This window comes from Dipodomys ordii, unplaced genomic scaffold (assembly GCF_000151885.1).
Source record: "Dipodomys ordii isolate 6190 unplaced genomic scaffold, Dord_2.0 Scaffold6, whole genome shotgun sequence".
Classification (NCBI taxonomy): Eukaryota; Metazoa; Chordata; class Mammalia; order Rodentia; family Heteromyidae; genus Dipodomys; species Dipodomys ordii.
The window spans coordinates 7,619,872-7,636,400 of NW_012267222.1; the positions used below are offsets into that span (position 1 = coordinate 7,619,872).

General features: G+C 55.1%; 1 protein-coding gene across 1 annotated transcript in view; it reads left to right on the plus strand.

Moving 5' to 3' along the window:
• The first annotated feature begins 6,409 nt into the window (after positions 1-6,409).
• Tnfrsf1b (tumor necrosis factor receptor superfamily, member 1B) overlaps positions 6,410-16,529 on the plus strand; it is a 20,068-nt gene continuing 9,948 nt past the window's right edge. The window contains exons 1-8 of the mRNA XM_013031909.1: positions 6,410-6,532; positions 6,629-6,689; positions 8,642-8,796; positions 12,429-12,528; positions 14,627-14,755; positions 14,951-15,100; positions 15,739-15,832; positions 16,145-16,374. Coding sequence (XP_012887363.1) covers positions 6,410-6,532; positions 6,629-6,689; positions 8,642-8,796; positions 12,429-12,528; positions 14,627-14,755; positions 14,951-15,100; positions 15,739-15,832; positions 16,145-16,374 — 1,042 coding nt within the window. The remainder of the gene's footprint in view (positions 6,533-6,628; positions 6,690-8,641; positions 8,797-12,428; positions 12,529-14,626; positions 14,756-14,950; positions 15,101-15,738; positions 15,833-16,144; positions 16,375-16,529) is intronic.

Sequence of the window (16,529 nt, forward strand, 5' to 3'; positions counted from 1 at the left end):
GAGGGGGAGGGGGAGTAGCCAGCCGCTGCCCGGCGTCCAGGCAGGTCCGCGTCTGCTCTGGTTTATTGAGCAGGACAGACATGCTCACCAAGGGGCTCCAGAGACACGGAGGCCCCCCCCGAGATTGGAGACACCCCCGTATTCAGCCTTCACCTCACCCTCCACAATAGGGGGGAGGAAGGGGTTTGAGTTTTATAAAGGGAGCAGATCCTTTCCTTTGAGGGAGTTCACTGTCTGTAAGGTAAGGTCACCCCATTTCACAGAGAAGGGAAACTGAGGCCCGGAGAAGTCATGTTTCAAGGAAGGCATGAGAGGAGCCCTTCGTGGGCATCTTCATGGCGGGGCAGTGCGCCTGCCGACCCACCTGGGAGGGAGGAAGGTGAGGTGGCCTTGGCTGTGGTGACGGAAGGTGACTCAGTCACCACCTGGACCCAGGAGTCCAGTTGTCAAGGGAGGAAGCAAAGGGCTGTCAGACCAGAACTGACTCACTCACTCACCGTGGGTTCCGGGAGGGAGCTGGAGGGGCATGGTCAGGCGAGGTCCAAGGTGGCCTCTGGGTCAGGACCGTCCAGACTAGACCAGAGTTGAGCGATGTGCAGCTGAGTGAGTGTGAGGGCTGCGTGTGAATGTGGGCGGGCTGTAGTGCCCAGCCTGACGGTCATGCCACAGGTGCTGGCTGTTGGAGGGAACTTGGGTCTGCCTGGGTCAGCCTTGGAGGCCTGGTGACAGGGCAGGGGGACTGCCAGATGCAGGACTTTGAGGGACCCCTGGAAGGAGTTCTGGAGTTGCTTGAGGGATTTCTCCCTACTTCCTTCCCTTTCAGACCTTCTTAGTCAGCTCTGACTCTTGCTGCCTAAAATAATTGCTATGAACTGTTTAGCTGACCTGTCCCTGCGTCTTGCAGCTTGAACTCAGGACCTGGGTGCTGTCCCTTAGCTTTTTCTGCTCACGCATGGTGCTTTACCACTGCTTGAGCCATAGCTCTACTTCTGGCTTTTTGGCAGTTCACTTGGAGATAAGAGTCTCATGAATGCAGTTCTCAGATCTCAGCCTTCTGGGTAGCTAGGGTTACAAGCGTGAGCTACCAGCGCCTGGGCGCATTGTGTTAAATCTGGTTGTGTCTTACTCAGGTTGGTGCATAGAAAGGTCCTGAAAACCAGGACTGTGGGTTCCTCCTCCTGGCTAGCAGTACCATACATAGCCCTGAGGTTTGGGACCACCTACATGTTGTGTCGGGTGCTGTGCTAGAAACTCTGCCACAGCGTTGAGCTGTTAACCTCCTTTCTAGCAGCTTTTACAAGGTGGGTGGTTCCTGTTGAGAGGTGGGAAGGGTCTAGAGAGGTCATGCCATTTCCTGAGCCCAGAGGGCTGGGGGTGAGGGTGGGGGTGGTGAGAGGGTAGGATTCGAATGCGGTCTCACCTGACCTAAAGCTCTTTTCCTACACCCCCCCATGCCTGCGTCCCACCCCTGCCTGCAGTCCTCACCTCTCAGTGGGTTGGAGACTTTGCCTCTTTCAACTGCTCTGTCTGCCAGCTAGTGTGGACTGCGTTGTTTCATTCATTCATTCATGAACGCCAGTGAGGCAGGCAGGATTGGCGAGGGCTGGGTGCCCTCTGATGGAGCCACACTGCTGCTAGCTAGTCAAGACCTTTCCAACCCTTGTGACCTGAGCCCAGTAAGTATTACATAGATCTTGGGGCCCTGGCCCAATGGCTTTTTAGAGCACTGTTCCATTCCAGGGCTGAGTGACCCTTCATGGCCCTTCCCACCAGTGCTTCCCAGAGGAGTAGCCTGAGTGGTTCTAGAGGATGGGAAGAGTTTGCTGCTGGCTGTGGTATGTGCGTATCATGTTCGCTCAGTGCCGTCTGTCACCTCGATCCTCAATGTTATGCCCAGCTGGCTGCTTTTCTATTGGTGAACATGCTGCACATGCACACAAGCCTCAGGACCGTCACACCCCTTTTCCCTTTTCCCTTGAGTGCTCCTCTACCGCCATCTCCTGAGCTCACCTCTTTGTCTCCATTCTGCTCAATGCACCCTGTGGCCTACAGTAGCTACCTGCCAGCTGCTCTTGCTCACCTGATGTGCCCATTACAGCTGTTGGGCAGTGTCCCTCGCTTCCACACACTCACTTCACTTGTGACAATCAGCTAGTGAGAAATATGAGGAACAGGAGCTCCTGGTTGGAGATCCAGTACCTGCTACATAATCGGCTTTCAAAGGAGATTGAACAAGCTGGGAACAGTGGCTCAAGCCTGTAATCCTAGCTACTTGGGAGGCTGAGATTTGAAGGATTGAGATTTGATGCTAGCTCAGGCAAAAAGTTCACAAGTTCAACCAATAAAAAGCTGAATGAGTGTGTGCCTGTCACCCCAGCTAGAAAGGAGGCATAGGTCTGTGGGCCAGACCATGAGGCAAAATGAGAACTTATTTGAAAAATAATGAAAGCAAAAAGGGATAGAGGGAGTGGCATAAATGGTAGAGCACCTGGCCATGAGTTCAAATCCCACCCCCTCACCTCCAAAAAAGAGCTTGAACATATATTAAAAAAATTATAATGGCCTAATTTGTGTGTGTGTGCGTGTGTGTATGTGTACACGCACATATGCTAGTACTGGGGCTTGAACTTGGTCTGGACACTGTCCCTTAGCTTTTTTGCTCAAGGCTAGTGCTCTACTACTTGAGCCACAGCTCACTTTTGTTTTTTGGTGGTTAATTGGAGAAAAGGTCTCCATAGGCTTTCTTGCCCAGGCTGGCTTCAAACTGATCCTCAGATCTCACCCTTGAGCAGCCAGCCGCTGGTGCCTGGCCTGACCTGATTGTACAGATGAAACAGAAGAGTTTGATAGGCCAGCGGAGGGTGCTGGCTGGGTTCTATCTTGCCTGTCTCTCTCAGGGCCTTCCTCTGTTTTTTCTTCGTGTTGTATGAGGTCAGCAGAGGCCAGAGTCCTCTCCCTAAAGTGCTCATGCCTCCATGTGCCTGCTCTGGCTGTCTGTTGGAGGTGACTCAGGCCTCAGTGGGCATGCAAGTATTCGCTGTGGCTTCCAGACATGCTCTCGCTCTGCGGGGGGGGGGGGGGGGGGGGGGGAGGGAAAGGGGAGAGAGGGAGCTTCCATGGGGCCGGGCTGTGTCCCCCTCCACTGTCCATCATCCTGTTGCATTGCTGGGTTGCTGGGACTACAAGTATTTTATAGCCTGTGGCAGCTGCTCAGCTGGCTGGCAGCTTTGTGGGCATGGGGCCAAGGCAGGTACCACAGTCGGCTCAGAGTCTCTGGTAGCCATGAGGCCCTGAATCTTGGGTGGCAGATCTTCAGTTGCCCACAATTCCTGCCCAGCACCCCACTAGCAACTTCCTTCCTACTTGCCTTTTCCTGCTGGCTTCCTGCCCCATCCAGTGCCCCCACCCAGGCTTCCCCTGTTACCTGCTCCATGGTCTGGCCTCAGGCCCCCACATGGTCGCCACTTCCTTACCTTGCAGAGGTGTATGTCATTTGGGGTGAAGAGGGTGCTTTTGATAAAATACAGAGGGGTGCAGGTGGTCTCTAAACCTATTTGTCTCTGTGGGCGAGGCTCTATGTCACTCTGAGGGGGAGGGAGAAGCCCCGTGGGGCTCTTCTGAGCTGTCCCCAAGTGCCTTCCAGGAAGCACAGAGTGGCTCTGAGGAAGATCTGGGTGTTGGGAGAGTGGAGATCACGGCTAGCTGTGTGATCTTGTAAGTCCCTTAACATCTCTGGGCAGAGGCCTCACTGCCGGTGAAAGTATGACTGGCCTGCTCTGAGTGTGGCTGACAGTGAGGTGGGGCTGGGGTTCCAAGTCTCCCCAGGAATGTCTTTGTCCCCCAGCATGTCATCTTGCTCACCCCAGTGCCACTTGCTTTCGCTGAAATTATTTCCCTGCTTGGGCCCCAGTAAGACTTTGTGGCTGCCAGTCCCCTCTCTTGGGGTACCGCTCTGCTGCTGTGTCCCTCAGCACTTCTCACAGGCTTGCAGCTAGCTCCTTCGGATGCAGGGAGCGTGTGCAGGTCTGTGGCAATGGGCTGGGGGTCTGCAACCCACAGCCTGACATAGTCCATGAGCACAGAGGGCCTTTGTCACGTCACTGGCACAATCACCTGCCCCTTAGTCGTGGTTCTGCGTGGGGTGATTGGTTTGCCCCCCCCCACCATCCCTGGTGCCCACACCCTTTTTCCATCGTGACGCCTTGTGATGTCACAGCAGACGGTGACACTGCTGTGGTTTGGAGGGGAGAGGAGGAAGTGTGTGCAGTCCAGTGAATCTGTGTGTGTGTGCGTGTGTGCGCGTGTGCGCACGTGCATACGCCCACACCTGTATTGGGCCTTCAGCTCCACGCCTGCCACTCACTCTTAGCTTTTCTGCTCTACCACTTGAGCCACACACACCTCCGCTTGCAGTCACCACATCTGGTGACTGACTGCCCCTGCCACACCAGTTGTTGATTGTCTGAAGGGGGCTGGAGGGCCAGGTCTCAGGCCCTGGGCGAACCCGCAGCTCTAGTGACTGTGTTCATGGGGAAAACTGGCAGCAGAGGGTGACTTTTGTTCCAGAGTGTAGGGTCCTTCAGATGCCCAGGCAGAGACAGAGCAGGAATCCCCAGGACATTGTTTCTGGCTTGGCTTTGATTCAGCCTGACCGAGGCCCTGACACAGTCAAGCTGCTATGGCCGCGGATTCAGGGAATTGAGGCCTCTGAGGGGAGGGCAGGTGGCTGGCAGTATTTGGGGACATCTTCCAAGCTGTTTGGAGGGGGCTTTCATGGGGGAGGGCCAAGGCTGCAGGTGGAGACAGGAAGAGGGACCTGGGCGCTGCGATTCAGTCTGGGCTCAGCCTTCATCCATCCCAGGGGGACCTTGGCCGCCAGCCTCGGGACTTCAGCTGTCTCACTCCTAGCCAGATTAGCAAGGACTTCCTCAACCCAGCCTTAGAAACCAGAGACCTCATTTCTGACTTTTTGTTGGTGGTGGTTGTGGGGCTTGGACTCAGGGCCTGGGCCCTGTCTCTAAGCTTTCTTGCTCAAGGATAGCACTCTATTACTTTGAACCACAATTCCGTTTCTGGTTTTTAGGTGGTTAATTGGTGATTAGAGTCTCACAGACTTTCCTGCACAGGCTGGCTTTGAACCATGATCCTCAGATCTCAGCCTGAGTAGCTAGGCTTACAGGCATGATCCACAAGCGCCTGCCTATTTTTGATTTTGGGGGGGTAAGAGCTCTTGGATTTGTCTTCCCAGGCTGGCTTTAAACTTGGGTCTTCAGATCTTAGCCTCCTTCCAGAGTAGTTTGGATTGATTACAGGTGTGAGCCACCAGCCCATGGCTCCTGTTTACAGATGACAAAATGGCAGGACTAGAAGGTGAGGTTATAATAGGGTGTAGTGTATGTGTGGTCCCTGGAGGGAGGGGGTGGTGGGGAGTCAAGAGGTAACCCAGGAAGCTCGTGATGGGAAGGAAGGACTCGTGACTTGTGACCCTGTCCAGGTTTTAGAGGTCTCAGAGAAATGATGGCGGAAGAAGCATTGGGCAGAGGCATCAGCCGGTGGCAAGGCACAGAGGAGGGGTGCAGGGGGCCAGGTATCAGAGAGGTAACTGGGCAGTTGAGGACAGAATGGTGCAGATATCTATCCACAGGGCCCCCGTGCCCAGGATCCCTGCTAAGGAGGCTGTACTCTGCCTGAGGCAGAGCTGAAGGAAGTGGTGTGTGTGTGTGTGTGTGTGTGTGTGTGTGTGTGTGTGTGTGTACATGTGTATATGTACTGGGGCTTTAATTCAGGTCCTCTTACTTTTTCCACTCAGGGCTGGTGCTCTACTATTTGAGCCAAACCTCCATGTTTTGGGCTTTTTGTTGATTAGTTGGAGATCAGAGTCTCAAGCCCAGGCTGGCTTTGAATCAAGATCCTCAGAAGTCAGCTTCCTGAGTGGTGAGGATTACAGATGTGAGCCACCAGTGCTGAGCTGCTGGAAGGTTCGAAGGAGCTGCATGCAGTCTTGGATGTTGGAATAGCTTTGGTTTCTCTGTAAATGGGCCTAAGACTGTGAATGGAGAGGGAGGAGTATTGCTGGTGAGAGTGGCCGGTATTAAGGAGGAGACTGACAGGAGGGGACAGTGTGGTGGAGGCATTCTCTGTTTTACTAGACTGAGCTTTACTTGGAAGCAAGGGCTATACCCCAGCATCTTTGTACCCTGGCACACAGCACAAAGCTTGGCCCCAGGAACTGGATCCCAGCCTGGTCTTCCTCTCTGGCCCACTTACTTCTAAACCAACATCACAGGCAGCAGCCGGTGGGGTGGGGTGGGATGTGTCAGCCTGGCTGCCTGTGATGTGGTAGCCCTTTCTGACGTGATGCTTTTGTCTCTGATGGCAGGCAGGCCCTGCTGCGTGTAGCATTGCTGCAATGGCCTGTCGCCATGTGGTTGCACCCCCACGGTCCCCGGGGCTTCAGTCCCAAGGCTCCAAGGTCAACACTCAAATGTCTCTGCCACCCCCTGTCATGCCCCAGGGCTCCAGGTCCTGCTATGTAAATGCTGTGGTTTCTCTATTGCTTGAAGACACCTTCTAGCTGTGCTGGGGGCTCCTGGGATCCTTGGGCAGATGTTTCTGCCTGTCCCCACAGCTGGAACATCTGCCCCAGGCCAAGAACGAGGACGAGGAGGAAGAGGAAGAGCTGGAGGAGAGTACAGACTGCTCTGCGTAAGAGAGCAAGGAGACCTGGAAATCAGTAGCCGATGCAGGCTCCTGGGGTCTGCCGTTTAGGGCCCTTTGAGCCTCAACTCCTCTGGCATCTGATCGGGTCACTGTCCCCTCACCACAAGGGAGGGGCCCTGTCCTCTGTGTGGGTCTGCTTCAGGACTCAGGGGCTTTGCCATAGGGCTTATTGGGTCCGTTTTTTTCCCCATCTGCCTCTCCCTCCCAATGCTGTCCCCTGCCTGCCTCCACTGGCAGAACCAGGAATAGGAGCTCTTGGGAGGTTGGCCAGGCTGCTGGCATCTGAGGGGAATCTGGGACACAGGAAAGCTGTGAACCCACGCATGGAGCTGGGGAGCATCCCCCCTTCTTGTCTCCTTGCCCAGGCTGGTTCTTTCATGATCTGTTTATAAAAGCACAAGAAAGGACTCAGCGCCTCCACCTTGCTGTTGTTGTTTTTTGGTACCAGTCCTGGGCTTGAACTCAGGGCCTGGGCACTGATCCTGAGCAAAGGCTGGCGCTCTACCACTTGAGCCACAGCTCCATTTCTGGCCTTTTTTTTTGGTGGGCTGGCTTTGAACCATGATCCTCAAATATCAGCCTTCTGAGTAGCTAGGATTACAGGTGTGAGCCATTGGTCCCTAGCAGATTCAGGGATAACTTTGTTAATTCATTTCATCCCTCATCATCCATCCATCTATTTATGTCTGTACATAGCGCCACCACCAGACCAGATCATTCTCTTCCTCATTATTACTACCATTATCGTGGTCATTTATCTCTGTCCATCCTTTGACCAAAAGCTATCTACCTGTCTGTCTATGTCTTAACCTAACTGCAGCCCTCTTATCTATCTGATTTTTTTCAGTTTTCTCCCCATGGGATCAGAAATCTGCACCTGTTCAGTGAGTGGGTCACCCCACCCATATTTTTTGGAGTTTCACATAGGCCCTATATTTGGAAAAACGGATCTGTTAAAAATGCTGAGTGAGCCCAGCGTAGTTCATCTTAACTTCCTCCTTTTAGAGTCCCATCCCCCATGCGGTGGGTGGGGTGTCCATCCGAGCCTCCCCTGATTCAAAACAAGGGACCAGAGGCCTCTCTAGCCCTCCATTTCCCAGAGGCTTCCCCAGCCCTGCGTTTCCCAGAGTCCATTGCCACACTGTGGGGACCTCTGAGCCCCCCTTATCTGGCTTGGTTCCCTGCAATGCCCCCTAGCCAAAGTTCCAGCTCAGCCCCTGCTCTGGGGAGCCCTGCTGGGGGTGTGGGGGGTGACCTTTTGTTCTGCTCTGTGTAGGGGCTTTCTGTTCCTCATTGTTTGGCCATGACAAAGTTGTGGTTTGGTGGTTTTGTTTTTTTTTTTTTCTCTCTACCCAAAAGGATAAACAGGTCCGGAGACTGGAGGGAGGGCTGACCCCCTGTGCTACACCGAACAACAGGAGGGCGATGGGGAGGGGCCTGATTCAAATGATGTTGGGATCCCAAGGTACTTCGGAGGGAGGAGGCTGGAGGGGTCCAGCCGCTGCTCCATGAACAGCTTGGCCCAGGCATGGCCGGCCCTTCCCATCAGGCTGCTCAGGCCCTGCCGGGAAACCCTGCCCCCATCCACCTCCAGCCAGATTTCTCTCAGCCCAGTGGAGCCACCCACCTGGTTCCACCGTCCAGGGCACTTGAAGAAGCCTCTCGCTGCCCTGGGGGGACGTTGTTTGAGGAAAGAGGGGGGTTGGAGGTCCAGTTTGTTTGGGGACCCTGTTGGGGAGATGGACAGGGACTGTATGCAGCAGTTAATATTGTCTGTAGAAGGTGCCATGAAGGTCCTGTGTTTGTAGGGTACAGAGTTGTCATTGTCACCATTGTCTCCTATCCGCCCCCCCCCCCCCGCTTCCCCACCCCAGTCTCCTCTGTGGGCCCCTCCCTGGCCCTTCTCGGGTCATCTTTATAGGGTCAGCTAAGCAGATCCTGCCTGGCAATGGTGTTTCAGAGCTCTGGGGAAAGTTCCTTGCTGACTTCCTTGTTAGTGGCACAGCCTCCTGGGGCCGGAGACCCACACCACCCAGGGTGGAGAGTGGCTACCCCAGTGCCTTGGGACACACAGGGGTGGGGGTGGGGGCTGGGTCTGATCCTTGTTTGTTTTAGGTTGTTGAAACCGGGTTTTGCTATATGATCCAAGCTAACTTTGAACTCATGATTCTCTCACCAAGTGTGCTGGGATTCCAAGCGGGCACCACCATGCTTTGCTTAGGTGGCCCCCTTTGTATAGGGCACCAGAGAACTCTCTTGGGTATTGGATTAGGGAGAAATACTGAGTGCGTGCAAGTGCACCTGTGTGCACAGTTATGCACGCTTTGACTGTGTACATGGGAGTTTATAGTCTAGAGGGAGTTTCGGTTGTTCTGTTAGACTCTGAGTACCGCCTCTCCTCAAACCCTGTCAGAGCTGACTGACCAGGGCAGGGGTAGCCTCAGACGGGCTGACTGGTCAGGCCAGGGTGGCAGGTGCAGTCAGGTTTAGGCTTGGTGGTCCTGGTGCTCAGGTCAGAACCCCACCTCTGCCAGACGTGACATTGGGAGGAGGCCCCTTGGGTAGGTTGGCACTGCTCAGTATCCCTCCCTGCCAGGCTACCAGCTGGGCAGAAAGGCGTCCAGCTGCCAGCTGCAAGGGCTCCCCGACCCCGAGCAGCAAGGGGGAAGGCTGGACTGTGTGGCTCAGGCCTGCCTGTCTGAGAAGCTCCCTTAGTGGATATGTGGAATTTTGTCAGACAGCTCAGAACTAGCATGGGGACAGAATTCCCCAGAGGACCCACAGCAGGGAACTCTGCTGCCTGGGTCATCACCCCTGATGGCTTCCAGCTGTTGGCACCGAGTCGCATGCAGCCGGGTCCGTCAGTGCTGCTTGTTGGGCTCAGCAGAGGAGACAGGCAGAGCCAGGCCGCCTGTGTCGCCTGCTACAGGGACCATGGCAGTGAGGATTCCCAGGCCGTGCTGGGGCGGCGGTGGGGGGCGGGGGGGGGGGGGGGGGGGGGACACAGGAGCTCACCTCCTGCCTGGACCATGGCAAATGGCCAGGGCCACACAGGCTGGAGGTGCCAAGTGTTGTAGCTGCCAGATCCTTCTGATTGACTTGGTGTGGGTGTGTATGGGTGTATATGGGTGTGGGGGTGGGTGGGTGGGTGTGGGGGTGGGTGTATGCGTGTACCAGTACTGGGACTTGAACTCAGGGCTCTTGCTTGGCTTTTTCTGCTCAAGGCTGGTGCTCTGCCACTTGAGCCACACCTCCATTTCTGGTTTTGTGCAACTAATTGGAGATGAGAGTGTCTTGGGCCGGGCGCTGGTGGTTCACACCTGTAATCCTAGCTACACAGGAGGCTGAGATCTGAGGACCACAGCAAGAAAGTCTGTGAGATCCTTATCTGCAGTTAACTTCCAGAAATCTGAAAATGGAGCTGTGGTTTAATGTGGTAGAGTGCTGGCCCTGAGCAGAAGAGCTCAGGGACAGTGCCCAGGCCAAGTTCAAGTCTCATAACCAATAACAACAACAAAGAGTATCTTGGATTTATTTCCCTGGGCTGGCTTCAAACTGCAGTTCTCAGATCTCAGCTTCCTGAGGGCTCGGATTACAGGCGTGAGCACCAGCACCTGGTTTTCTGACTGGCTTCTTTATAACTGTTGTCCAGGGCTACTGGACAGTACTCCACGCTGCCTGTTAGATATTTGAATATCTTCTGTGTCACCATGTGTTAGGACTGAAGTCCAGAGAGGTTGAGACACTTTCCAAAGGCCTTCTGAGGGTGAGTGGTAGAATGAGGAATTGAAACTTGGTCTTCTTGCCTCTCTGCCCCTCTCCAAGGAGAGGACGGTACTCCTTCAATAAACATTTGTGTCATTCCCGTCACTAAACATTTATTATGACCATGTGATTGCAGCTGGCTGGACAATGGGGCCTCAAGCCAGCTCCTGGTCCCTCCCCTGGTCCTCTCGGGGTGACGTCTGTGTAACTTTGGGCTGTGCGTACACCTTCTTCTTTGCTTGTGTAAACACACACAAGCCTCTGAATTTGCTTGTGGAGGAGCCTAGCAACACTGAACGAGCTCACATCCTGCTGTGGTGGTTCATTCATGCTCACATCCTGGTGGTGGTGGCTCATTTATGCTTGTACCTAAGGGACAGCTTGTCTTTTTTTTTTTTTTTTATCGGTTGTGGGTCTTGAACTCTGGGCCTGGGTGCTGCCCTCAGCTCTTCAGCTCAAGGCGAGAGCTCTACCACTTGAGCCACAGCGCTACTTCCGGTTTTCTGGTGGTTCATTGGAGATAAGAGTCTCATGGAGTTTCCTGCCCGGCTTGGCTTTGAACGGTGGTCCTCAGATCTCAGCCTCCTGAGTAGCTAGGATGACAGGCGTGAGCCACTGGTGCCCGGCTGACGGGTTGTCTTTTGAAGGAAGGCTGGAGCTCAGGGATGTATGGCTAGGAGTCCTAGAACAGGCCCCATGGTGGCTGTCACTGTTGCTCTACAATCCAGTGGAGAGAGAGAAACTCTGTGTCCCTTTCTAGTTGTCTATGTTAGAGATGCTGATTTTTTTTTCCCCTCTCTTTTTTGACTTTTGGTGGTACTGGGATTTGAACTCAGAGCCTTGTGCTTGCTAGGCAGATATTCTACCAGTAAGCCATGCTTCCCACTCTCTTCTCTTTCATTCCTTGCTTTGCTCATTCTTTATGGAGGCCCATGGCACAGAGATTGAAATCTTGAGCGGTGAAGTTAGACAGGACTGGTGTTTAAATCTTTCCCTGTCACTTGCTGGCTCTTGAGAACCATCTTCCTGTTTCCCGGCCCATACTAGGCCTGCAGCCCAGAGCCCTTCTTTGTCTGGCTGTAGTGAAGCCTCTTTGGGGTCACACCCTTGTCTGAAGTCCTGAGGTTAGGATTTCTGTGCCTGTGATTGACAGGGGAGGACTCTCAAGGGGAAGGGGTGGGACAGCCCGAAGGGGCGGGGCCAGCAGAGGCCAAAAGATTCTGTCAACTTGCCTGGCCAAGCTTGGGATGAGGCATTAGTCTGTCCCATCTTAAGGCTGGAAGAGGGCTGGGAAAGTAGCTCAGTGGTAGAGGGCTTGCCTTGCATGCATGAGGCCCTGGGTTCGATTCCTTGGTATCACATAAACAGAAAAAGCTAGAAGTGGTGCTGTAGCAGTAGCCTTGATCTGAAGAACTGAGGATAGTGCTCAGGCCCAGAGTTCAAGTCCCCCTCTCCCCCAAGCTGGAGAGCCCTTGTCACCCAATGTAGCAGCCTCGGCGGACAAGCACCCATCTAGAATGGTCTGCTCTAGCCAATGCGGATTTCCTGAGGGCCCTGGGGTGACCCATGTCTGAAACTGCAGGTTCAGTGATGGCACACCACCTGCATCACTGGCACAGGCAGCTCTGGTTGGAGCGCCTGGGCACAGGGCAGCTGTGTGCCCAGGACTTTGATTGTCGGTGGCCAAGGCCACTGCCTTCTACGCAGCCTCAGAGTTCAAATCTTCCCGGGGAAGGCCTGTGCTTCCACTTGCAGACATGAGTGTGCTGGACTGAGGAGGGAGGCAAAAGAGAATCAGACATGCAGAGAGAAAAGTTCCATCCGTGGCATCTAGCAGGGGGAAGGGGGGGGGGAGGCCAGACATTGGCAGGACTAGGCCGGTGTCAGAGGTGTAGCGTCCGGGCACTGCCCTGTTCATGGCTGACCTGCCTTCCTCCTAGCAGGTGACTTCGACGTCCTACGCCCAGAGCTCTGGAAACAAGTGCCAGAAGGAAGAATACTTTGAAAATAAGGTCCAGAAGTGCTGCCGCATGTGTCCCCCTGGTGAGGGGCGCGCTGGAGTCCTGGAGGGGGTGCGGGGCGGGGGGGGGAGGGCGGGCTGTGGCTTCGACTCTCTCTCAACTCCGTCTGGTGGCATGCATTACGAGGCCTGTGCTGGCTCTTGCCTCTGGGCCTTTGCCCCACTGCCCCCTCCATCTGGCACGCTTCCTAGCTTCTCTGTCTTTAACTCTACTCGTCTTTCAGCCTCACTCACCCGTCCCCTCTCCCTGCCCTACACTTCCCAGCTGGCTTGCATGCCTTCTTGGAGCACCAGCCTGGGGCAGCTCGTGTTTGCATGATAGCGTGGTTGCAGCCTGGCCCCTCTAGGCCTGAGACTGTGGCTTGGTCTCCACTGATTTCCCAGCACATGGTGTGTGCCTGGCACATAGTAGGTGCTCAGTGTCTATTTGAACTTGTGGGTGTATACTCTACCCACTCTACAGGTTGCCTCCAGACTCTGTCCATCCAGCCACGTTCATACACGCACTCACATCCATAAAGCACTCGGGGTGTGTTCTATTCCAATGCTGAGATTGGACAGAGCTCAGGACGCAGGAACCCTTGCCTTCTAATGGGGGCAAATCTCCAATGGCTGTGTGGCCCCACCTGCCAGAAAGTGCTGGAAAGAAAAATCATAGTGGGGCAGGGCATGCTGTTTTATGTGGATGGTCAGGAAAGGCGTCTCTGAGCAGGTGACATTTGGGCAGAGCCTTGCAGGAAGTAAAGGAGCAAGCTGCGTAAACCCATGAGGAGCGGCAGGCCAGCAAGCGCAAAGGCACTGGGGTGAGAGGTTTTGGTGAGCTGCAGGACTATCCAGATCATTGAGTGTGGCTCAGTGGGTGAAGAGTTTGAGAGATGAGGAGAAAGAGCGGGCTGTGGCAAGGAGTTCAGATTTTATTCTAGAAGAGTCTGGAAGCTCCTGGGACAGTAGCTTGAGATGTGGGTGAAAACACAAGGCCCTCTTTTTTTTGGGCTGGTCCTGAGGCTTGAACTCAGGGTCCAGGCACTGTCCCTAAGCAGCAGCACTGCTGCTTCTGCTGCTGCTGCTTTTCTTCTTCCTCCTCCTCCTCTTCCTCCCCCCTCTCCTCTCCCCTCCTCCTTCTCTCTCTTCCCTCCTTTCCCCCCCCCTCCTCTTCTCTTTCCTCCCCACCCTTCCTCCTCCTCTTCTTTTTTGGTTGGTTGTGGGGCTTGAACTCTGGGCCTGGACACTGTCCCTGAGCTCTTCAGCTCAAGGTGAGTGCTCTTGAGCCACAGCCCCACTTCCTGGTTTTCTGGAGGTTAATTGGAGATAAGAGTCTCTTGGAGTTTCTTGCCCTGGCTGGCTTTGAACCATGATCCTTAGATCTCAGCCTCCTGAGTAGCTAGGATTAGATGTGTGCACCACTGGTGCCCAGCAAGATTAGGACTTTGTTGGTTGTGGAGCTTGAACTTTGGGCCTGGGCACTGTACCTGAGCTCTTCAGCTCAAGCAAACTCTACCACTTAAGCCACAGGGCCATTTCCCCTAAACTTCTTTTGCTCAAGGCTAGTGTTCTATCACTTGAGCCACAGTGCCACTTCTGGGTTTTGTTTTTGTTTTTATTTTCAGTCGTGGGAGCTGAACTCTGAGCCTGGGCACTGTCCCTCAGCTCTTCTGCTCAAGGCTAGCACTGTACCACTGAGCCAACTTCCCAGCCCCCACTTCTGTGTTTTGAGTGGTTAATTGGAGCTAAAGAGTCTCACTGGTACTTTTCTGCCCTGGTTGTCTTTAAACCGTGAGCCTCAGAATCTCAGCCTTCTGAGTAGCTAGGATTACAGGCATGAGTCATGGGGACCCAGCAGGGAATTTCCTACTGCCTCCTTTTCCCTGTAGCTCCTACCCCTAGATGGAGAAATTACTACCAGTTGTCAAGAAGAGAGGAGCTGTAAGGGAATTCTTACTAAAGTGTGATTGACTGCTGCGGGGGGGGGGTCGGTTTTCAGAGGTAGGGGTGGAGTGATGGCTGGGTTGGAACAGTACCATGAGTTCCCTCTCATGGGCTTGGGAACTGTGGACCCCTGGCTGAGCCCAGGATCCTGGGAGAAGCTCCACCCTGCCGAGACCTCCGGTGCTTGCTTTCTAGGCCAGCATGTGGAACGTTCCTGCACGGAGACCACGGACACGGTGTGTGTGGACTGCGAAGACAGCACCTACACGAGGATCTGGCACTGGGCCTCCACGTGCCTGAGCTGCAGGGCCCCCTGCGGCTCCTGTGAGTGACAGAGAAGCAAGGCCCCAGCCTCCTCCCTCTGGCTTCCTCCTTGTGGCCTCCTCCCTGCCATCACCCCACACTCTGATCCCGCCGACCGACCCTGTGGCTACAGCCGTGTGGCCCCTGTACCGGGAAGAGGCTGGAGCAGTCAGTGTGGAGACTGGAATGACCCTGGCTGCCTTCTTGCTTTTCCAGATCAGATCGAAACTCAAGCTTGCACCCGGAAGCAGAACCGGGCCTGTGTCTGCAGGCCGGACTTGTATTGCATGCTGGGGAACCCTGACAGCTGCAAGCTGTGCGTGCCACTGAGCAAGTGCGGCCCCGGCTTCGGCGTGGCCAGGAAAAGTATGGGGCTGCGGTTGGGGGGGAGGGGGAGGGGCTCTGCCTCACAGGCGTCCTGGCTGTGTCCAGACACTGACCAGCCATCGCCAGCGGTGGCCGGTGCATTGGTCCACACCCGCTCACCTTTCATTCTTGGTGCCACCATACCTGAATAGGCACCCACTGTGTGCCAGGGCCTGGGGACCTAGATATGGACCAGACTAAGCTCAAAGCTGCCAGGGACGGAGGAGACGGTGACCTCCTAGCCTAGAGACTGGCCCTGTGCACATGTGTGTCCATGTGTATATGGGTTGTGTGAACATGCACACGTGTGCTTAAGAATGGAAGTACAGCTGGGCGCCGGTGGCTCACACCTGTCATCCTAGCTACTCAGGAGGCTGAGATCTGAGGTTCGCAGTTCAAAGCTGGCCTGGTCGGGAAAAGTCTGTGAGACTCTTACTCAGTAAACCGGAAGTGGCGCTGTGGCTCAAGTGGTAGAGCGCTAGCCTTGAGCTGAAGAGCTGAGGGACAGCGTCCAGGCCCAGAGTTCAAGCCCCATGACCGACAAAAGAAAAAAAAGAATAGCGGTACAAACAGAAGTGACAGGCCCTCAGCTCCGGGCGTGCTGGAGTTGTCCGCAAGCTCTTTTCTTTCTCTTGAAGGAGCTGCGAACGGAGACGTCCTGTGTACCGCTTGTACCTATGGAACATTCTCCAACACCACTTCATCCACGGACACTTGCAGGCCGCACCGCGTGTGAGTGCCAAGCCCTTGTTTGTGAAGGAGCGGGGCGGGGGGGGGGGGGCTTCAGGGGAAAAAGTCTGCTGACGCCGGCTTCTCTGAGGTGGCGCAAGGGTCCTGGGGCAGGCGCAGTGCGGCGAGCAGAGGAGGCCTTGCTGAGCAGTGCAGCCTGGGCTGGGGCCAGTGTCAGGGAGAAGAAGGTGGCGACCCCCGGAGGGAGCGTGCATGCCTTCCCCCTCGCCCATCCCAGCGCCTGGCCCTCTGCTCCAGGATGAGTCAGGTCTTCTTCAGCTTCTCCTCCTGACCACCCTCCTCTTCCTCCTCCAGCTGCGCGGTCCTGGCTGTCCCTGGCAATGCACACATGGATGCCATCTGCCTGTCCTCCACCCCGGGCGCAGTCCCAGAGGCGGACCCCACATCCCAGCCCCTGACCGTGGGACCCCAGCCTGTGGAGCCCGGGACAGGGCCCAGCCCAGCGGCGAGCACCTCCCTGCTCTTCCCCCATGGCTCCAAGCCCCCGGCTGAATCAAGCAGGACCAGCATCTCTCTTCCCATTGGTAAGTTAGGAGAGTTCCTCCCTCCTCCTCTTTCCTTTGCTTTCACCTCTCCCCTTCCCTTCTTGTCCTCTCCCCACCCCCCTTTTTTGTGGTACTGGTCCAGAGGCTTGAATTCAGGACCTGGGCACTGTCCTTGAGCTTTTTTTTTTTTTTTT